The sequence below is a fragment of the Corapipo altera genome, unplaced genomic scaffold (assembly GCF_003945725.1).
Source record: "Corapipo altera isolate COAL_440 unplaced genomic scaffold, ASM394572v1 23b, whole genome shotgun sequence".
Taxonomy (NCBI): Eukaryota; Metazoa; Chordata; class Aves; order Passeriformes; family Pipridae; genus Corapipo; species Corapipo altera.
In genome coordinates this window covers 14,479,963-14,504,268 of record NW_020884885.1, presented here as the reverse complement: position 1 = coordinate 14,504,268, position 24,306 = coordinate 14,479,963, and the positions used below count along the sequence as shown (strand labels likewise).

General features: G+C 36.8%; 1 protein-coding gene across 3 annotated transcripts in view; it reads left to right on the top strand.

Annotated features, from left to right (window-relative positions):
* Positions 1-24,306, top strand: part of CD44 (CD44 molecule (Indian blood group)) — a 46,802-nt gene that overhangs the window by 5,458 nt on the left and 17,038 nt on the right. For all 3 annotated transcript variants that reach the window (XM_027642474.1, XM_027642473.1, XM_027642472.1), the window contains exons 2-6: positions 15,230-15,395; positions 17,810-17,946; positions 19,357-19,428; positions 20,119-20,361; positions 21,663-21,758. In XM_027642474.1, coding sequence (XP_027498275.1) covers positions 15,230-15,395; positions 17,810-17,946; positions 19,357-19,428; positions 20,119-20,361; positions 21,663-21,758 — 714 coding nt within the window. The remainder of the gene's footprint in view (positions 1-15,229; positions 15,396-17,809; positions 17,947-19,356; positions 19,429-20,118; positions 20,362-21,662; positions 21,759-24,306) is intronic.

The window sequence follows — 24,306 nt, the reverse complement described above, 5'->3', positions numbered from 1 at the left end:
GCCCACATGTCTACTCAAAACAGACCAAGCAGGCTGGAAGATGCTCTTTCTATATGTAAGTGCAATAGTCCAACAGTTCTGTAGGGGAGATTGTGATGGTAGTGATTTACCTACTCTTTGCCACCGGCCAACTCACATCTTACAGACAAGGTGAAGTGTCTCTATCACAGAATGAGGAGACTGAGGTATTGGTACAATACGTCACTGCTAAGGACAGCCAGGTCTTCCCAGGTCCATCCCGGTGCCCTGGAAAAACATTCTGCACAAGGAATATGGAGTAGTTAACTGGGCAGGTTCAAGGGAAAGTGGTATTTCCTAATTTTGATTCATTAACAGTGAAGACACTGAGGGTGAGGCCTAAACATATATTACTGTTTTCTTTTCACTCACTTCCCTATTTTGGCTCCTTCTGCTTGATTAAGTGTCTTCCATCAATTTAAGTGTCCTTTCCCTTTTCCGTCATTCACAAGGGCATGTAAGTGTAGGAAAAAAAAGCTTCTTTTTTCAATGAGTCTTCATATTTATAAATGTAGGGTTTTGTTCTCTGTTCCTATGGATCATTTATGCATAAATTTGATATATAGGAACACTTAGAACATGGAAGTGAAATAATTTGTATTTTGTTTGAATCAATTTCTCCCATAGCAGCACTGCAATAATCAGATATAACTTCCTTTATTGCTCTGACAGTTTTATCCTGTTTACTTGTGTGTTTGCTATCTATATACGCAGTGAAGACTGGCAGCTATTTTCAACTCAATAGCAAATGGTTCCTGTTAGACAACAGCAAATGCAAAGTAGAGTTTCCTTAGAAAGTTCTTATTCAAGGCTGGTCTTTTTATGATTATGGATGTTTGAAGCTGTCTGGCAAATGAGAATGACTTACATCTTTTGCACTACTGTCAAACTTAACACTTCTTTAGGTTCAAGAACTTAAAAATCTATTTAATAATTAACTGAAGAACGGTGCCTTAAATTTAGTCATGTTTCTCTGCTGTTTGAATCAATACTTCCTAGTGATAAATATCAATTGTCTTCTTGACATTTTGGAGGTATTTGTACATAAAGGATTGATACTCTGGGAAAGCAAAATGCTGAGAGACATAAAATGACTTAGCAAGTCAGGGGAGGATCCAAGAATAGACCCACTGTCTCTAACCTGAAGGTGGGCCACCTATCTGGTCACAATGCCAGAAGGCCCTGTGGCCAGAACCTTACAAGTCCTGAGAAGCTTGAATATCAAGCACAGTATTACTGTGCAGCCACTATGTGTATCCAGGTGGTATCCAGGTATATCTTACAAATGCCCACATCTTCTTTTTAACAACTTTTTCTAGTTCTCACACCTGTTTACTGTTTTCCCCACTAATACATCTCCGTCTCTCTGGCACATCTGACTGAAGCAGTCTAATAAATCTGATAGACTTTTGTCACCCTGTGTTTGTGATAGTAATTTGTATACATTTGATGCAGTAGAACTTCTGCTCATCAGTTTAGGAATTCTCGAGCAAAATAAAATGTAACAACCACATTCTTCTTTTAAGAGACAGGTCTCAGAGAAGATTTGAATGACAAGAAAATACTCATGCGTATTTTTTATTTTTAGGGGGTTTTATTTCAGCCTACTGTGCTGTGTGGCACACTGTAATTTTGTTCAACATCAGGCTAATAGGGCATAAGCATCCAGTGATTTTGGAAGATTGGTATGAAAAAAATAGCACTCTTACATTGCACTAGTAAGAGTAACTTCATCTTGTGAGGAGCAAAAGCTCTTCTAGCACAGAAAATAAGAATACCGGTCTTGAGATTGCATATTGAGCACTAAACTTTTAAACTCCTCTTTTCCAGAATGTAACAAAATGATTTTATAGCCCCCTGAGAAGAGATACTTTGTGGTTCTGGTTCATCAGTAAATAGGTTTTAGACAGGTGGTTATCCAACTAACAATCCTTGTATTAAAAGTAGTAACAGGCAGACATTTTGAGCATGTAAGACACATTCCCATGGTGATTGCCTAGTTTCTTTCCTGCTTTTGTGGCTTGCCTCAGAAAACCCTGTATCCATTTGCTCATTGTTGTGGTGTAAAATGTTGCAGAGCTCTCCTACGAGCGTGTGTGATGATTTTTGTGTCTCCTGACATTTCTATTAAGTCAGTCCCATTCATTCTTTTTTTTTTCTTATGGCTCTATTTCCTAGCTGCTTACTGGGTGGGAAAAGATTACAGTAGTTTTGTTTTATTTTCCCAACATCTCTTTGACCTGCCAAGTCTCACACATTATCTAGCTGTGATACTGTTTGTGTTCACACTGAACAGAGCACAGCATTAAGTATTTTTTAAAACAGTGAAGCAGGGGCAATTTTAGAGCATCATAGAAGGGTAAGATCAGCACAGTTATTTAGGTGGGTTTTTTTCAGGGAATGTCTAGGCCTAAGTGCTAGATAGTATTTTCTGTCTCTGTGGGTTCATGTGGATTAGAGAGAAACCCACTTGTCCAGTTTTCGAGGAGAAGGCATATCCTATGACTTCGAGACTGTTAAGACCCATGACTGAATCTAAATTTGTTTTCTGTTAATGCCTTGATGAGTGTATATTTTAATCCAGGTATTTCATATAACAAGTAGTTTGTATAACTTTCTGGGGCTGGAGATCTTTTTGCTTCTCCTTTTATGTTTTTTAACAACTACAATTACTTATATACACGCCAGTGGGTACCAGAACTATTGTAAATTAGTGTAGAGTAAACGATATATTATATACAGAACAATGCAGGACTGGTAAAATGTTGCAACAGTGCCCTTAGAGATCAGTAGAATTTCTATCCAAGATTTTGTATTTGCAAATGAATAAATTCCCTAATTAATCTCTTTCACAGAGCAAGGAGGAAAAAAAAAACAACCAAAAAAAACCCCCTCTAACTGACTAGGCTACCCTTCAAAATAAAGTATAGACAATGTTATTTTCTCCAAATGCTTCTATGTTGTCACAATCCTATTCAATAAATATAGCATAGCCACAGCATTGAAAGTCTTGGGCTCAGCAAGTCTTAAATCCATTAATAACCTATAAAAGTGTTTATTGATGGCATCTACTTGATGATACACATCCACATCTTCAAAGCTCAAGGTGGGCATTAGTAACAAAACCCAGTGGTCTCTCCTCAATATATCCTACAGCACCTTAAACATTCACACATTTTGACTCCAAAGTATGTCTGAGATGTATTCCTTCTGTTTGTCACCTGCTGGGTTCTTATTACTAATGTAGAAGAAGGACTTGAATTTTTCTTGAAAGAGATTTGATATCATATGCTTTCTCAATGTATCACTTCAGAAATAGAGGGTTGTTTGATGAAATTTTGTTCTGTGTAGTGTTTCTTTTTCTTGCATTGCATGAAGTTCACATAAATATCACACGGTCTAGAGGGAACTGGTGCCTTATCTAGTGGATTTCATCAACACATTTAGCAGAGCTGGAGTCAGGCTTAATGGATTTAAATTACCATAGAACTTAAAACTTGAAGTCTATATATAGTATTATTTAACAGAGTAAAAACTATTGAGAAAGAAGTGACCTGACAAACATGTGGACAGCAGAAAATAATAATTAGTGATTTTTGGAGCCCATTGGATGTCAGTGATTTTATCCCAACCTCACAGGTAGGGAAACAGAGAGAAAGCAATGTAGCCGTAAACAGAACATTTTCTCCAAAGTCCCAGCCTGGTGTTTCATCAACAAGGTTTGTGCCTCTTTTGCTTCAATTTCAGAAATCAGGTATGATTTCACATACAGGGCTATTTCAACTGAAAGAAGCATTATTATTAATCATAAGAAAAATGTCCTTGTGCAAATATTATTCTGCTGGATCAGAAATGAACAAGAGCACAAAGGACCAGAGTATTCTCTGAACGTTGTTGTCATAAAAACAGGAAACTCTTTCATTACTGTTTGGCAATCCATCATTGAGTCTGGCTGTGCAATCCTTACTTCAGCTGAACAGTCTGTGTAAAAAAATGCTCTTTATGAGTAAGAGTAAGTATTTTCCTAATTTTTGAAACCCTTACAAAAAATTTTTTTCAGACTTGCACTGAATTTCTTAACAGTATCAGTCATCTGAGTTTATTACTCACAGTGCTCAGGTCATGCCGCTTTATCGACACCAGTCACCATCATATTACTGTTGACTCACAGCAGTTTCAAGGCAATGTATTAACACCTTTTTTCCACCCCTGAAGTGATACAAATATATCTACACTGATAGTCATGGCAACATGACTAATATGATCCTGTCTTCTGCTTTTTAACTTACTTGCTGGGTATCTTAATTGATTTCTATACTGTGAGGTGTCCCAATATCTCCCATCTTTCCAGAGGAAGTAGTTTTAAGAGTCAATGAATTAGCAGTTCCAGGCAATCATATAGCGAGATGTGTCTAAGACATACTTTTAGACTGTTCAAGAAAGACAAATAAGATCTATGTACAATGACTTGTAGCAGATCACCTGGAAAAGTGGTTCCACATTTTGTCAGCTACTTCTACTGTTTCTAAGAGACATGATAGAATCACAGAATGGTTTGTGTTGGAAGGGACCTAAAAGATGATCAGGTTTCAACCGCCCGCCACGGGCAGGGATTCCGCTCTTTAAATCACGTTGCTCAGGGCACCATCTAACCTGGTCTTGAACACTCCCAGGGATGGGGCACCCAGAGCTTCTCTAGGAAACCCATCCCAGTGCCTCACCACCCCCACAGTAAAGAACTTATTCCTAACATCTAATCTAAATCTTTCCTCTTTTACTTATAACTGTCCCCCCTTGTCCTATCATTCTCTGCCTGCGTGAAAAATCTCTCTTTTATATAAACCCTCTTTAAGTAGTGCAAGGCTGCAATGATGCCTCCTCAGTGCCTTCTCTTCTCCAGGCTGAAGAACCCCAGCTCTCTCAGGCTGTCTTTGTAGGAGAGGTGCTCAAGCCCTCTCATCATTTTTGTGGCCCTCCTTTGGACTTTCTCCAACAGGTCCATGTGCTTCTCATGTTGGGGGCCCCAGACTACTCCTGGTGGGGTCTCACTCACAGGGGCAGAGTAGAGGGGGAGAATCACCTCCTTCAACCTGCTGGCCACAACTGTTTGGGTGCAACCCAAGATACAATTGACTCTCCTGTCTGCGAGCACGCCCACTTGGCTCATGTCCAGGTTTTCATTCATGACGAACCCCAAGTCCTTCTCATCAGGGCTGCTCTTAGTGAGTTGTTCACCCAGTCTGTACTCTTATGTCCTGGACAGATGCTTTGTCTAGTGCACATGACAAACAACTTGATGAATTTTGCTTCAAATAAGTAATGCCTAACCCCGAGATTAGCTCAGTTGGTTAGAGCATCGTGCTAATACACCTAGGTTGTGGGTTTGATCCCTGTATGGGACATTCACTTAAGAGCTGGACTCGATGATCTTTGTGGGTCCCTTCCAACTCAGAATATTCTGTGAAGTAAGTAATACCCTTTGTGAGGGAAAAATATTGTGCTTTATTAATAATAAATTAGTAACTATAGGTTTTTCTGTTTATTAAGGTGGTATATTCCTGATTTGCTATTTAAATTGACTCTTGCTCAGAATAGAGCCAATCTCATAAAACTCACTGTATCCGAATTGAGGTCTGCCATTGTATCATTTGCCATTCAAACATTGATTTAGTTCTGGATGTTTTGTGAAATCTACCTATAGCTTATTAAGATAGAAGATTATTAGAATCAACAAGCATCACAGCAAAAGCACTGGTTTCAAATGACTCCAACACTTTTGGGAGACAATAATATATCACTATTCAAGGAGGATTGCACACAAGCTGTAATGCAGTCTTTACGTATCTCCACTGCCTAAATGTGGGATTTAATGAAGTATTTGAAATCACAGAATATCAAGGCCGCACTGCCAATGCTGCTTTCTCATTCTTCCCTCAGGCAAGTGAATTGTCACTGCCTCTCATGAATTGTTAAGTTTAAATAAACTTTTAAAAAAATAATGGAAAAAATATATTAAACCAGAGGCATATCATTATTTCTACCATACTTGTGGTAGCATCAGAATTGTATACATACTAATGTTAATTCCAAACTCTAGTTATTAAACATATCTTTTTACTAAAGCAGTTGTAAAAGCTTCAAAACCAAGACTATAAAACTTTTTGAATAAATTTAACTGCACATGTAGCTTAGGGTACAAATAACCTGCATACGTCTTAGGAAATTTACTTGTTAGTCAGCATTTTCAATATAAATCTCAAGATTCTTGAAACTCTAGTATATGGAGTTATACAGAGTCCAGAAAATTGAAACATTTTGCCACCAAAAATTCCAGGAGAAGTTGCCTGCTTGCCCAGGTATTCTGGTTACAGGCCATGGTTACTGCCCTTCTTGTATTAGGGAAAAACCAGATGGAGCAGTGGGTGTAACAGTGCTGTCTTCCATCATCAGAAGGTTGCGCTGATGTAAAACAGCATAAACACTTTACCATTGACTTCTATAGATCATGTCTTACATTGTGAGGCATATTCTAACAGCCTTCCTCTTTTCAGTGTGCCTACCAGAGCAATGTTATCTTTGTTTCAACTGGCTAGCTTTCAGAGCTTTCGGAAAGATTCCTGAGGTTCTTTTCTTTCATTGGATAGGCGACAAAGTAGGGAATAGGCATAAGGCCCTTTGAGCTCCAGGCTGGGGATCTGTCTGCTGAGAAACTCTCTTTGTCAACTGGTTTTATCCCAAATAACTAAATCAGTCAAACAATGACTATCAGGCTTCAATTGTTATTCACCAGCCTTGTTTCATATGTGTTTCTTCACCTGGATTGCGTGGAACGGATCCAACTGATTCGCTTCACAGTCCTTGTTACTCAGCCTTTGGGGTTAGGATACTCATTGTACAGCCTGAAGCCCTCCTAGTATTGACAATGATGATTATGTTTTCATCATTTTGAGGGGGATATATCAGATAACTAACTGCAGACTATGATTTCACTGCCTGCAATTTTTCCCCTGAGGTGCTACACAGCTGTACCATGTTCTAGTGGAGTCTGAAAACTTTCAACTCCCTACTGAGTGAAACTATTACAAAAAGACTAATATTAATGTCATCAGCAAGGAAGTTTATCATAAGTGATGACACAGTATAGGCTCACTCAGGATGTTTACCAGAACAACAGTTGCCAAGCAGATAAAGTATGTTTGAAAGAGGCATTAGTAGCGTTTTTGTCTTCCTACAGCAACTGATAAGGAGTGAAGCATATTTCTCGTACTTTCTTGCATTTTGAGTGACTCTATGAATGCTTGATTTATAAATAGCACCACCTCCACCCCCATTTTCTTAAATCAAGAGATTTAAGAGGAGAGCTATCAATTAACAGATTTAAGATTTTTGCCCATCAGTAAACAGATACAATGACTTTGGTAACCAGTTGGCAAATTCCTTGAGAACAACAATTTAGAAGGAGCTCAACAGCTTGAGCTTTGTCCCACATCCCATTTCCATTGTGCACTTCCAGAAGTAATGCAGAAATGTAAGGAATACATGTTAACATTTGGTGGAGAAAGGAGAACCTTCTACTGCAGTGTATCCCTGTCTGGCCTCTGTGTGTACCTCCAGCCACATCTCTCTTCTTCAGTGAAGAACCCGCTTCAGCCATCCACTTGGACCTCAAGGTGAGCGAGGCTGTCTCATGAATTTTTATGTAGTTAGCAGCACCCAGGAAAGTGAGGAAGCTACACTCTTATTTGCTTTTTCAGACTGAGTCACTAGGTACTAAAATATAACTGGGTAGTAGAAACAGCTTAGGCACAACTTCAAATATAGGTCTGCTGTATACCTTTGGATCTGTGGAGAGTCATCTTCACTTTTTGTCACCACACCCAACCACCAAGAATATGTTGTCTCTATTTATAGCAGGAACTCCTTGCAAACATGCAGGTAAATTCCTTTTAAAATGTTTTCCAGGACTTTACTGTATAATAAGCCAGGTGCATGGAGAATTTTCTTCTCCCAGAATATCAGCTATCTATTAGGGATATAGTTATGTGGGTTTTTTCTCTCCCATTAAAATTTTCAAGGCTTAGAACATTTTTCTATGCCAAACTGAAATGAAAATATGACCTTTTAAAAAACTCTAGAGGGAAACTTTGGTCTAAGTTCCTTAAACCATCTATATGTATTGCAACCATGTAAACATTTAAACTTAACTGTGTTAAAATATTTCATTTTATTTTGGGCGAACTAATTATTTTAGTTTCAGAATGAAAGGCAGTTTCAAAGTGAAAAACAAACCCCTTATTTTGTTTAATTTCAGTATCCACAAGAGGTACTTTGAAAGCCAAAAAAGTGTTTTATTCTCATAAAATCTGGAAATGTATTTCCTATAAATCATTGTAAGTTTCACAACTTGGCAATACTCCAAAGAAAGTATTTCATCAGACAAATCCCAAGGACCTGTAAATACTTACTTTCACTGTCATTATTTGGAAGACCCTTGCTTATGGTGTAGGTGGCCTATTTCCAGATTTGTTTATCTACTCTTTAGAGAATAGTGTTTGACTGAACAAGAATATTGTAACTGGGAGAACACAAAAACAGCACCCAGCCACACTAAATGATTACACATATTGCTTGATCCTTGACGCTTTTTTGTTGGGATGGTAAAGGACTGCAGCTGCACGGACACAAGTTTGCTTAATTCACATGGATCTTGCAGAATTTGACTTCTAAATTTTGATCAGTGTGTAATCATCCTGAGTCCTATTTTCCCAGCACAATTTTCCTTTCCTCATCAAGCCCTGAGGGATTCAAGTATAGGTGTGTTTTAATGATGTCGACACGTGCCTATTAGTGACTGTGGCTGGGATTAATGAATCATTTTGCATAACCTAGCAAACAGCTATCCAGCGGTTTTCATCACTGACTCGGGCTTTAGTCCAACTTCTGACATAAAGGCGAAAATCTCTGTATTCTGTTACAGTTGCCTGGGCTGCGAATTGCTTGAATGAAGTTTTTTACTAATAGACTCTAAAAAAAGGTGGAATACTCAGCAAATAATAATGCCTTCCAGGCTCATGTGTATTGTAGTGCATTAGGTAATCACTGAATGATACTTTTAATACATTTAATTTCTCACAGATGTCAAAATGGCAGTAATTGGGCTAACTTAGTGTATACGTTGACAAAATTTCTTGGATCTTGGAATGCCTCATGAATCCATCCCATAGGAAATTTTGTATGCAGAGGGCATTTCCTCAAGTCAGAAGTAAAATATGCATTCTTATTTAACCATGAAGTAGTTTTCCTGAGAAACAATTAAAAAACCAGGCATAACTGGAGATAGGTCTGAACTGAAAGATAAGATGTGGACTGTCCAGACCTCCTCAGATATTAGGACTCATATGACCCAATTTCTAGATTTGCCTGGAGTTACTAGGATTTTCTTTTAAGCAGGTTTTCGTCTGTTTCTAATATGTCACTTTTCTCTACTTCATTGCTAACATGCATTTAAAGCAGGTGATAATATTCAAAATGTAGATATCAGTGCTAAGCTAGTGGTTGTTCCTGTTCAGGATCGTAAGATTAAATAATCTGTAATTATAAGGACACATTTACCCATATGTATCTCCCTGAAGCTTTAGAACTAAGTTCTTATAATAAATGTAAATCCTATATTCTATTAAAACAAACAAATGAAAACTATATCCACTGTGAAACCTCTAGTTCTGTCCCTTTTGTCAGCCCCAGTTTATCACATCCTGGTGACTTATCAATCATCTTGAACCACAAACTGAAAAGGAAAATCCCCATGAAAACGGCACAGTAACATTTCCTTGTTGCCATGCGATTCAGACTGCGGTTTTACCAAGAAGTCTGTTAACACGTATTCTTCTACACATTGTCGTTTCAGTGGGCAGGGGTTTTGCAAATCTTCCACTTCATTTGCTTTGATGTATCTCTGCAGTTGTTAAAATAACTTTTTTTTTTTTTTTTTAAATATAAGACATCATCCACCTTCAGAATGAAGCTCCTAGGTATCGTCTTGAAAACAATGAAAAACACAGAGCAGTGCATGAAATATCCATACACCAAAAATCTTTATGGAAAATCAGCTCCAATGGGAAGAGTTGCATGAGTCAGTGTTACTCATTATGCATAAGGGTTGCAGAATCAGGGTGAAAATAGAAATTGCACCTGGTTTCTTCCTGTGACAGTTTCTAACAAGCCTCTTATATTAATAATCAGGGTGTAACTCACACTTCCATGACAGGACAATGCTCTTTAGTTTGTCTAAGATGATTCTATACCATCGGTGGGCTCTAGCTAGCAAATTGTCTGGGAAACTAAAGTTAGTGATTTTGGCTGACAGGTATTAATTGAACATGGTTTATCTATGTGAATGGCAATAGTCAATAGAGAAAGGTTTGCATGCAGCTGCTTGGGACAGGGTATCAGAAATCCCAGAAAAGATGGAGAGAAATGGCCTGTGTGGAAGCTAAGGTTCTCCATGCCCATAACACTCATCACAGACTTAGGGACATTCCATGACTTTGGATTGTGTCACCCAATCTCATGGTCTGGATGAGATAAATGATGATGACAATTCAGACATGTTTAGTACTTTTTGGGTTTTAAAGAGCTAGTATTAAACAGCTGTAGCAAATTATGTGGATGTCAGGGAAGGATCATGGCCTGTGAGCACCCAAAGCCAGACAGCTCTGAGAGGAGGCAGGAGGGAAGGTTTGGGTGCTGTTTGAGATGTCACTGAAAGTCCACTCTGAATCACTCCTTTAAGCTTCAAAATGGTTAAAGGGATCAGTAATAGTTTGTCACACAATTGTATTGCCTTGTCTCTCGAAACAAAGCAAAAATCCATCTTTTGCATAACTGTGTTAAAGCCAATTAAGTAACATCAATAAAAAGTAATAGATTTGATCTTCCTGCACTATTGGAAAAGATAGAATATGCGTTTAGATTTGGTTTTGGCAATCATGTTTCTTCCTTAACTCAAAATTAGTCTGTAAGCCTCACCATGGGAAAAAGAATTTAAGGTATTAATTTGGTTTAGACTCCATCTTTTATTTTTGTTAAGTTTTCTATTGATATGATTAGAAGTTTTTTTCATTACTTCAGTTAAGAATCCTCATTGTCTGGATAAGGAGACTATAAAGTAAAAATACTGTGCTACCAGACAGATCTGGGTTGCATGCTCTGCACTTGTATTTTGTCATTCTTAAAATGTAGTAATTACTGTCTTCAAAAACTAGATGTTGAATTTATGCAATTAGCTTAGACTGTGAAATATTGTGTGAGTTTTAGGTACTGTGATAGTCCTTTTTCTGTATTCACTTCTTCATGAACAGTGTCTATACTACAGCAATGGTACATTTTTAATAGTAGGTGTAGAAGATATCATCAAAGTGAAAACAAACATGCTGTCTCAGCATTACTTTAGGGCACAGTGCCAAGGAATTGGATGGCCTTAAACCCAGTTTTGAGAATTGGATTGCCACATTTTTGCCTGGGGTTTCCTGGACACCCACGTGATCTCTCATTTTGCGTGAGCAAGGCTTCCTGAGAGCTTTGGCCCTCCTGTGTGGGCATGCAGTGCGATTGGGCAGCACATGTGCAATAAGCCTGATACTTCCCAGAAGTGTCCTGGTGTGCAGTATGTACACTGTAGATCCAGGCTAAGCATTTCCATGAAAAATGTACACATGCATAGGCATGTAGCCTACAAGTAATTCCATTAAGCCTATTTATGTAAATAAGCCTAATTTTTTAAACTCTTGAAGTCTAAGGAACTGATTCTCGGTGGAATTCTGACTATTACTGAGTAGCTGGCTGTTAATGGAGCATATATTGTCGTGTTTAAAACTGTGAATGGGCTGAGGTTTGATGACAGTTAAATGAACTCACTCTAAACAAAAGTGAACTTCACTTTGTGATTCAGTGACTATAGGATTAACTGCTATCAAATGCCACCCAATGCATGTGGTATCTGCTTTCACAGTTCTTCAGAAATTAGCCTAAAATTATCAGAAAAGGTGTTGATGTTTCAAGCAAATCTATCTCCAAGAACACTGAGCCTGTTACTTTTAAGTAATCAAACAGAACTTTGTGATCTGATCCCCAAATATAATATTAAGTCTTTGACTTCACAGAATATGTTTCATTATTAACAAATGTCAGCCTGTTTTGTTCTACAGGGAAGAGAGAATCAAGAAGGAAAAACCAAAGAGAAGCCTTTTTCTTGTCTAGGTCATTTATGTTTAATACAGCTACTGACTGGACAACTTCCAAGATAATGTTGGTCTTTGAAGTAGAAGTCACTTGCACGGCAGCTGCAAGAGCAGCTCCATCCCATAGCAGTAGCCAAGGAGTGGCAGTAGGGCCACATCCTTCTATGCAGAGCAGCTATTTGTTGTGCTGTTATAAGGAAATATCTATTGGAATCTGCATCCTGTGCTTTGTTGACTGCATCTGTGACACTGTGCATATGTGGTGATGACTTTTCAACATGTGGTGGTGTTCAGTCAGGAGTGTGGCCACAGAAGGTCTCAAGTCCATCAACTATTCCCAGGACCAGTGCTGTGCACATCTACATCTGGCACTTGTGGGGAGCACTGTCACAATTTCAGAATCACGTGTGGGAACTTGCTGAAACTAACCTCTATTGCAGGACATTAAGTCCCCCAGGAAAGAGAAATGTATTTTTGTGTCCTCTGCCAAACATGTTCCTCATTCTTGCCTTCAAAACCTCTTATGACATGTCTGTCATCAGAGAAATTTCTGCAGAACTATTTTTCCCTGGAAGAAGAAAACAACTATGTCAAACAAAAAGGCATTTTGAGAGAATGTTAGTCCTGCATAAATTTTACAAAACTAAAAATTATGTGTTCTTGATTTTTTTGAATAATGTATGATAATACAAACACTAAGAATTGTAATCAGCAAGGCTGTTAAACAGCTCTGCAATGTATATTGATTTTGTCTAAATTGAAATTTTTTTCTTCAGCCAAAATACTGAAGGGGGGGTGCTGGGGTGAAGGGAGCAGAGATACTTTGTACATTCTTTTTGGGGAAAGGCAATCCAAGTAACCATAATGGTTAATTTTGTTGCCTATGGTAAAAGTATTCAACATTGGATGCACAACTTTTGAGCTCCTTTGGTCAAGCAAATATCAATACTATTGGACTCTACCCAAACTATGAATAATGGTTGTCTTCTCATACATCATACAGTCTGGGTTTAATCTGGTGTTTTATCTCCTTGATTGTTTCCTGTGAGCTACGAAAAGGAATGTTCTGTGCAGTTCACACTTAGTAGATACACTGTACATAGAATAACGTTAGTTTGCCAATGAACAAAAGTAATTGAAGAAAGAGTGCATGCCTTATTTACCATCATTTGCTTTCACATCTATACTATAGAAGAAAATAGACTGTCAAGCAAAAATAACATTGGGAAAGTTACTTGTTCACATAGTATGTGTCAATGCAAATGTATATGAATTGCATTTCAGGTCCTTCAGAAAAGCAGTTATTATATGTCTTTTTTTTTTTTTTTTTTTAAATAGATGGTACAAACACGCCCTTTTAATATTTGGAGGAGACTAGTCTATTTTTCCCTTTCTTGCACATGGAACTTCCACTAAAAATAAGATAAAAATGAGTCATGCTCCTCTTTTCACTGGGAATAACAGGTTACTCCTATTAAGTGTGCTTTGCTGTTGTCATTCTAGTCTGGAGTTGCAATTGCTTTTTTTCTCTAGAGGGAAAGGTGGGGCAAAAGCAAAGTCTTTTCACATTGCTTGGAAGTGTCCTGTTCTTCCCTGATTTTTCTCCATGCCCATGATTGTTCTTATTCACACTGTTATAATTATTGGTAATATTATTATTATTAACTCTTTTTGAGCTGCTTCTGTTAAAAAAGATGACAGCTAATATTTATTTTTTCTCTCATTTCATCAGTCACAGACTTTCCCTGGATTATACCATTTCCCCACTTTACTTGTTGCATTATGTAGGTAGTATTTTTCCAAAAAAAAGATGAATGGAGGATGATCTCCTCAGAGCCTCTAGCCCTTATGCCTTTCATTCAGTGTCTCTAATAATTTGGATGAGGTGCTCCCCTCACTCAGGCTTTGCAAATACTGCTTGTTCAGGTTTGCCAGACTTGTGGCCAGTGAATTGTATGTAACTGTATAAACTATTTTTTTTAATTTTATCCTCATAGAGTTTGCCACTGAAATTTACTTCCATGTGCAAGCCTTTACAGTATTATTAAGTTAAAATCCATCCAAGATAACCTTTAACATTAAATGAACACTGCAGTACATATTGAAACTCTGACATGAGTTGGCAGTAAGATGATTGTGCGAGCGCATGAACTCAGCAAGAAGAAGGCTTTCAAAATGGAGGAAAATATTGTCAGATGAATGAACAGGTGGCAAGAAATTCATTCATGTGAACTCTTATATAATGTGTATTTGACACTTCTTTATCTGCCCCAGCAGGCTGAATATGAAGAGCTTAAAGATTATCTTTCAGGGAGTATTTAACAACAAAATGTTGTTCTAGTTCAGACTTACTTCGTTTTTGTCTCAGATAGACCATGAATAGTTCTTATCTCAAGGAGATCATGAAAATCAAACCACTTTCTACTTTTGTCTAGCACATAATAGGAACATGTTACTTGAACTGGTTCTGAAACTGGGGATTGACATATAAATTCATACACTGTAAAGGGATCACAATAAGATAATTAAAGAACTTAATGATCAGAAAACCTCTTATTATACCCCATTTCATCTTTAAAAAAATCTGTTACGAATGAAATATTTTACTTTCAAGTACATCTGACTATTCACCTAGTTTTGCAACAGTGTGGCTTCCAAGATTTCACAAAGTGTATCGTCTGCACATTATTGTTAATGGAATGTTAAAAGTGCTAGATATCTCACAAAAACATGTTGTATTGCTATTTTTGGAAAGGCTGAAGATTTGGCTTGTGCCTCAGTGCAAAGAGGGGAAGTATGAAGAACATGATTGAAAGTGGTAGTGCTTTTTCTGAATGAATTGTTAGCTGCTACTTCTTGGTGGTTTACATTGAAAGTACTATATTTGAAAATAAACAATTTCCATGTCTTCAGTGAAGCATTAGGTCTAACAATTTGTAACACCTTTTTTTTTTCTTTTTCTTTGATAACAGAATTCAATGTAAGCTGCAGATATGGAGGAGTTTTTCATGTTGAGAAAAATGGACGCTACAGTCTCACACGACCTGAAGCAGTCAAACTCTGCAGAGCTCTCAATAGTACCTTGGCAACACTAGAACAGCTGAAGAAAGCTCATGAACTTGGATTTGAAACTTGCAGGTAAAGAAATTCTTGAAAAAATGAGATACCATGACAAGTCAATCCATTCATGCTACAGCTTAATAATTACATTTGACTTCCTATAGCTGTTAAGATGGTCATAGCAGTTAAATAAGTTATATTGTGTAATGAACAAAACATCTTTGTGCATGTGTATGTTTGTTCTGGGTCCAGGAATAAATAAGTCCTTGATGCATATAGTTTTTACCACTTATCTTTTAAAAAATCATAACCTCTCACAGATAAAATCTAAAGGTAACAAAACATTGACAGTATAATAAACTAATCAGGAAGATGTTCAGATCATACTGTATCACTGAGTAATGAGTAAGATAAGCATGTGAAAAGTAAGGACCTAACATAAGGTCAAAGACTGAAGATGGTATATATGTTATACGAAACTCTGTCTTGTCAAGAAACAGTAAAAAGCAGCAAGTGGCACCATGAGGGATGAACTCTTGGCATCCCAATGAAAAAATGGCCACAGTATTAGTGCATCCTTATAATCTGTGAATGGAAAAGTTTCAGAAGACAGACATAGTAATTATTAAAAAACCCAAAACCAGATTGTCAAGTGACTTAATTACCCTCTGTAAGTAATGATATAATACAACAAAATCTGTAACAAAAGTGTCATCAAGATGAAATATTTTCCCTAAGGATGCCCTCTATTCAAGCACTAATTGAGTCGATGCAGTCCTGTGGTCTCTAAATACATCAGACTATATGAACACATGATCTTGCTTTAAAAAACACATAATGCACAGTGCTTTGAAAACTTCCTTATACATAAAAGTGTTGTGCACTGCTATTGATGACAGCATGTGATGTTCATTTTCACAAGTATTATGACGGTGAAAGATGTGGACAAAATTGTCAGGGAACAGTGGACAGAGAATTCTTACTGGATTCTTCTGTGAGAAGTGGGCGTAATTTAAAATTGTACCACATAAAGACTAGAAACAGTTCTTTACTCTGAGGGAAAAATCCTTCATAACATAGTAAGCATGTTCTTTTTTTCTGACATTGGCATATGAACATACATAGCAGTCTGAATTGCCCAGCACTACATAATATGTAGAGATCAAATCCTAACTAATGCCTAGGAGTAGAGATTTCTAGTGCTAGCAATTATGAGTATTCTGCAATATGGAAAGTTTTTTCTGAAGTTAAAATATAAAGCTAATTGTAAAATTAAAAAAAACCTACAGCTCCCCACTGAAAAAAAAATAACCCATCTTCTTCTTTCAATTTTCCCTAATTCAGAGTTTATCAGAGGAAAGATTTGGATGTGTAAGGCATACAGATAGGATTCCTTCCTCCTGGCCAATCCTCCCTCTTATTTTCATTTGTTGATCCTGTGCTAGAGGTCCTTGTCAGTAAGCCTTAGCTCTTATCAAGCTTGAGTGGGACAGGAAAAATATACTGTATATAATCATCAAAATACATGGCAAATGGTGAGTGAATAAGATGAATCAACAGAACATGACACAAATAGGTCAATAATATTTTATAAGGTGTCAGCTGGGAGTGTGAGTAAAGTAATTTATAATTCCACCTACAAGAGACTTTCAGAATTACAAGTATCTGCACGTTAGACGTGTAACTGAAATGTTCATAGTTAAAAAACTGCAAAGCTTTTACATTTACTCCTCCATGACAAATCATTCCTCTCAAGAAGTGAAACAAAACCCAAATCAAACCCCAGTTCTTATTACAATTCTATCACATATCCCAGTTAAATACATTGGAATCAATTGTTACAGGATTGCAAAATAGTAATAATGTATTGTACCTAGTGTAACTACAGTCTTCACTGAAATATGTGAGCTCTGTACACAATAACCACATTGTTCAACTGAAAGATAGAGTCAGAATTTGTGAATGAATGACTGGCGTATTTGAATATTTTACTAAGTTGTCAGTTTTTGCAGAAAATGATATGTGTTACAGTCGTTCTTAAAGTTTGCTCAGGTACCATAAATTAAGCCCCCAACATTTCATTTCTTTGTGGAATGTCACTGAGCATTATGTTATGTCAAAGCAATGAAAATGTGAATCCCTAAAGGAAAAACAATCCAGTCTTTAGTGTCAGGTAATACAACCTTCCACTGAACAAAAAGTGCACTTGCTTCCCTCACTTTCACTGCCTTGCTCTGGAATCAACTGCTCTAGATAATAAGATGCTTATTTAGATAAAATGGGTTAAATTCTAGAAATTACTTACAAAACAGTGTTGAGTGGTCAGAGACTGAAGTAGCTACCTGTGGGAAAGGAACACCTGAATGAAAAAGGAACAAAAAAGAATGCATAAATGCATATACATTAAAAAGAAGCTTTTTGTAGCTTCTTCATGTTTGAGGTGCCATCTGCTATAGTTAATAATATGGTTTATTTACCTCTGTCCTTCACAGGTATGGTTTTGTAGTGGGGCATATTGTTATCCCACGAATCAGACCGTATCATCTTTGTGCAGCAAACCATACTGGCATTTACAAGCTTCCAGCAAATACAACTGGTCGGTATGACGCATATTGTTACAATGAGACAGGTATGTACGTGATTTTATGATGTATTTTAGAAATAGATTAACTAAAAATAATGTATGTAATCTCCTATTAAGGTACTGGAATGAAGGCTTCTATAACAAACATAATCTCTTTTTCAGCTGAGGAGAAATACATTTTTTCAAACTCTAGACGTGTAACTATCATGCCAGCAATTAATTTGATCCATTTTGTTATTAGTGTGTTTTGACCTAAACATTTTTTCTACCTTTGGGAGTAACTTAGTAGCTTCAGAACAGTTCATTATAATGGCTTAGTGAACTGAACCACTGCAGCAGTAAATCTGAAAGACACAACTGTTGTCAGTGGTGGCATTCAGCTCTTCTGTTCATGCGCACATGAGCTTCTATAGCCAAAAGCAGTTACTTGTGTTCAGGAATACTAGGAGTGGCTGCCACCTGCAGCAGCGAGGACCATCTCAGGCCCGTGGACATGACTGCTGCTCTCCTGTAGGTTCATTCAGTATTTCCTTAAGCAAATCTCCATTCAGACATTAGGCAGCTGGACAGCAACGTGGGTCAGAAGCAGACCACTTTTGTCTAAGGTTTTGAACTTTTTAGTAGACAGAAATATTTTATTAAATTATTAGGAAAATGTAGATAGTCCATGACAGATGCTGAACACAATATTTTAAGACAAAATCTGGACTAACTTCCAGTGGCTGGAGTTTCAGTAGATAGTGGCATTCACAGACAGTTGTTAGAGAAAACTGTAGGAAAAAATCATTCATGATTTAGGTGGCAGTGACATTTTCTGATGTTGTTCTTAGTAGTCATATAATTAAAAATCTTTGCATTGGCACAGTATGTGAACTGCCATCCTCTGACACTCGCAAATGACTATTCTGCTGCTACAGTGATGTCCATTGCCCTCAGAGCTTTATAACTCCTCCCAAGTATTATTCCCTTCCAGCAGTATGATCAGGTAGCTTACACACTGGCCCCAGATGTGGCACTTCAGCCCACTGGAGGAAGCAGTGCTCACCAGACCAAGGCAAACTTTGCCCGTGCAGAGCCCTCCATGGAGAAGACAGTCTCTCCAGTAAGAGAGGGTTAGGGCTGCCACTTCCATCATGACAATGGGACTGCCTGCATTGAAACTGGGTCATAAGGCTGTTTTAACTGACATTGACTGCAACTGTTTTCTGGAATGGCTATGGAAATGGAGAAGCTAATTGTTAGCTGACAGAACTAACAATATTGAAGTGTCCCACCTCGGAAGGAGCAAAAAGGGAAAGTAGGTACATCAGTGAATAATATTTGTTTGGAAATTTGTTTCCAATTGTCCTCATCTGAAGCTGACATTTTGTGATTATGTACCATTAATATGGGTATACATGTGACTTTTTTATTCATTTTCTCAAATTAATAATTTCTATTTTCTTTCTTTCACAGAAACAAGGGACATAGGGTGTGAGCCAGTCGAAAAACTAGATACTTCTCTCCTCAGTAATCAAGATGAAATAGGTACTGTACTAATTAGAAAGACATACACTTGCTCAGTTTTTAGTAAATGGTTATCTTTTTTTACATAAACAATTACTGACATTAAAAAATCAAACCAAACGTAAGAAAAAGAAGTTAAGAGACATTCAACGGAAATTAAAACAATTGGTCACTTCTTTTCCCCTAAATCTGATGGAGCTTTGTTTGTTTCAGGATGCTACCAAACGCTTTTTTATATAGGTATTTGACATTTTTAGTATCTCAGAGCAGATAATATCTCTTTGACACATATGACTTGACTTAAGACAACAACCTTTCTACATCTCATTTGAACTGTTTGTTAGAAAAGCAGCTGGAAGTGGAAGAAAATGCTCATAATAAAATATTTGTTGCAATTCTGAAATTCTGATTGACTTTACAAATGCCAAGATTTGTAATAAGCAAACCAAACTGTTTGATGGAAATAAGTGATGCAGGGTAGGTCCTATGTATTTGAGAAATATGTAAACTAGCATATATACATTAGACATGTTTTAGTGAAGTATTATCTAGACAGGTTAGATAGGATGGCAAAAATGGATGAACTGGTATTAATTCACAAGTGTTTCTCTTTATTTTTTTTTGTTGTTGTAGAACTAAAACTGTTTAGCATTACTGAAATATAGCTATGTAGCTCCTTGATATTAGCTGCTTAATTCCCTCTTTCCACAGTCATTGACAATGCGGATGGCTCACGTTATAATGCAGATGGCACACGTCATACCAGTGGAGAGTCCTCAACTTCAGGTGCAGATGATGAAAATGTAGGTAGTGGATCAACTCATGAGACAACTCCCATGGATACCTCCGTCAGGAGATCCAGTCCCTCATATTATGGAAGTGCTACTCCAGTCTCACAGCTGCCAGATCACACTTCTGGAGGGGGTGAAAAGGGAACTCCTGGAAAAGACTACGGTAAGGACAGTAGGTTGCTCTTTAATATAAGTGAGTGAAAGATTACCTTGATAGTTAAAGGATATAATGAGAGAATGAAAAGTACCATCTCTAATTTGTATTCAGAAGAAAAAAAAAGAGAGAATATATGTCTTTGAAAGAAAACTGAGGCATTCTAAATTTCTAAGCATTTTTTTGATTGTATGTGAGTATGAAGCATATGTAGAGATAAGGATAACATTCTTATCTGTTTTCTAAATGAAATGAGATTAAACAATAAGAATGAGGAGGAGTTTACAATAGAAGAGATTTCTCTTTGTATAAATACAGGAGATTTTTTAGGACATCATCTTACTACGGCATATTAGAGAACGCTTAGGGAGATAGATATGTCAAATTAAAATGTTATTAATAGCTTCTTTTAGGTAGTAAAGCCAAATTCAAATTTCATGAAACCCTACCAAATAGAAACACATCTTCTTTTCTATATATTTTATTTCATCTTTTATGTTTCTTGTGTGGATGAAATTATCTGAAGTCTGAAAGACTAGCTCCAATTGAACCTAAGGGATACAAATATAAGTCATCCTCTAAGGACAGTAAAGTTTACTGTGTGACTACAGGCTATTTATCAAATCACCTGTAATTACCAGTGAAGGATAACAGTATTTTGCGTCACTATCCTCAGTATATACTGAAATTAAAAATAAAAAAAAAGAACAGAAGCATTAAGATTATAAAATTACTCTTCACTTGTGGTATACTCATGATATGTTACACTTGTTTTTCCATATAGTTATCCTCATGAATGATAAATCCTAACATTCTTTTCCTAAGGAACTAGGATCAGAACCATTCCCTGAGGTATATGCTGTGTATTTTAACTAATTGCCATTACAGCTGTTATCAACTCTGCTTGCATGCAGAGTATAAATTTTTGGACTAAATCTCAGAATATATCTAAGTAGAGGGGAATACTAATAGCTTCATTCATTGCTCTAGAATCCCTGTCCACGTGGTATACAGGTAGCATTTAAATCTTGTATCATGTGAACAGATGATTGCCAGAATATTCATTATCACTGTAATACATACTCCTCTTGAAATAATCTGTAAGGTGATATCCTTACTATGTTGGTAAAGTAAGGTTATGCAGGGTTGAATTATGAAAGGAATCTAGTCTGTATCTTTCTCCTCTCTTGGACCAATAAATGAAGGAATGAAGCTTGCAGTAAAGAATAACTGAAGTACTCCTAAATACTGCATTGCAACTCAGCTAACTCAGCTAATGAAATAGTAATGATTTATCCATCACCATACAGATTATGAAGTTCCATCTCTATCACCTGACATCTCTTTCGGGACAGTGGCTGATGATTTCCATGAAGAAGATGGTGGACATTATCATACTACTACTAGTAAGATTTACATTTCATAACAACTACATTAAATATAGATTGCATTAAAAGTGGTTTTTTCTTCCAGAAGAGCATTCTGGTAAGTGGTGAGGTATACAACATTTCAAACATTGGAAAGACATTAAAAGACACTACTTTCCAAACTGGTTAAACCAGAAATGAATTTCACTCTCTGGGACAGTGGGAACAAAATCATTTACAGTGTGTTTAATTCAATGCTTATACATGAGCTCAGAGAGATTGTTGGTTTATATTTTCCACTGCTGTTTTATCACACCTGTTTACTCTCTGAGGCACCACAAATTAGTACAACCAACTATTACTTGAACTCAATTTATGTCTGAGGTAGAAAAGGACATTTTTGTCAATTTAGGATAAAAGTTCTCTGTTATTCTAATATATTTACGGTTGTGAATGTGGGTAATCTGTGTCAAAAACATGGCCTTGCTAACAAAAGCAATCCTTTATATGGTTCCAATTGTGCACTGCAAAAATTAATTTCACCCTTGTTGTTGGCAGTATGCATGAGAGAAAACTGGGGCTCCACAGGCTTTGAGGAATCAAAAAACACTAGCAATTTTTCTCAGCTTTGTCCTTAAATAGCTTTATTGAATCAGAAAAACTACTTGTGATGTTTTTATCAAATATCTAATGCACAGCAGCTACAACAAATAAAAACCTTTTGAAGTCATTTTGCACATGTTGAAGTGGAAGTAATGTACATATGTTCACATTAGTTCTTAAGTTTAGAGTGATAAAGATCTTTGCCCAAGAAAATAAAGTGAACCTAAAGGGAGAACATTTTAATTACACACAGGAAATCTACAGAGGCATGTTGTAGTAAAGATTGAACTGATAGACATGAAAGTTTCTTCCTACTGGCTCTTTTTTTTACCCCCACCAAGGAAATTCATGAAAGTGAGGAACTTGCTTGATTGTCTGTTGGTTGCTGATAGATGGTCAAATGGTCTATGTGATTTGGAAGGGTGGTGCCCTCATCACTGTATTTAGAGTAAGAGTGATCATTTGTTTTACACAGTTAGCAAAAGCCTTGCTAGAAGACATAAATCACTAAAACCAAGCATCTTGTCTCAGAGGATGTGAAGGTTAGTAATAGCTTATAAATATGTAGATAGGAAAAGAAATATTAGGTTAATTTTACCTCAAACCTTGAAAGAAAGTAGAAAACTTTCTGGCGCTTGTTTCAAGCAAGAGCTTTTATTACAAAATATTGCCTGTAAGGGGGTGAAGTGTGGAGGAAATTCCACCTTCATATGTATTTGCTTTTGTATGCATGTGTGACTTAGTGTTTCCTCGTACAGGTGTTTCTGTATGCACTGCAAAAACCTGTGCATTTTTTCCAGGCAGGAAAGCTTTCTGTTTTCGTTTTACTACTTGATTATCAAATGTATTGATTCTAGATATATATGTCCCTTCCTGTTGCTAACAGTTCTCTCTCATGGGCATGACTATTTTACAGAGGGAAAACTAGAGGTATTTAAGATTTTAAAAAATCAAAATAACTATAAAGCAATGGAATAAAATATGTCAATACTGATATATGTGTATCACAGAAGTGATAGCATTGGCATGATTGTTTACTGGTTTAGGATTGATAGATCGGTTCTCTGGGAAAAAAAAATTATGAAAGTAAGGCACCTAGGCTTTTCTGATAGATTTAGCAACATCAGCAACACCACTTTAAAGCCAAAGAGACTCAGTTAGTTTAATTTTACTGCATTACAAATGAATCAGTAACTTAGCAGTCCTTTCAGAAAGAAGTTAAGTATAAACTGTGCATCTCTGTGAGAAGTCATCAAATATTCAGTAGTGTAGGAGAAAGTTACATGGAGAACAATCAAAAAAAGAAGATGAAGCTGCACCCCAATATCTGCTATTTAGATTCCACAGCGGTGCAGGCTCATTGGAATATCCAGTTTAATTTCCCAAGGAAAAATCCCACAGATAGGAAAGTAGAAAATTAAGAAATAGGTAAAGAACACTATTTGTCATATATCTTCTGACAGATGGCTAAAAATATATCTATCTAATTCTATAGCGTGTTAAACTGAGAAACAAACCGGGTGTCTCTCAATCTATATTACACACCATTTGTAAAGTTAAAATTTTGTGAAAAGGTATCTGGCTTAATCTAAAGATTTCTTTGCTATGAGTTTGAAGTGAACAATATTCACAGCTCCTTGTTCTTCAGACAATACCCTTTTGGTATTTCTCTGAATTTAGACATTGTTGGTGATGTTCTCCATCAAGTTAATGGTCCAGATGAATACATTCTCAGCATTTTGCCATCAACTTCGTCTCTTGGATGAAAAAAGTTTCTTTGTTACTAACAAATTATGATTCATCTGTAGGTGTGCCAGGAATCAGATGTAAAATTCTGTTACTGATCAATGAAATACCCTTCTAAGTTATCAGAGTAACCTACTCAAACAGTAACCGTGATTGATTTTGTTCATCCATATGTAATAGCCACTTTTATTTCTATTTGCATGCCAATACCCATTTGGCTTGCCTAGCACAGTGGATG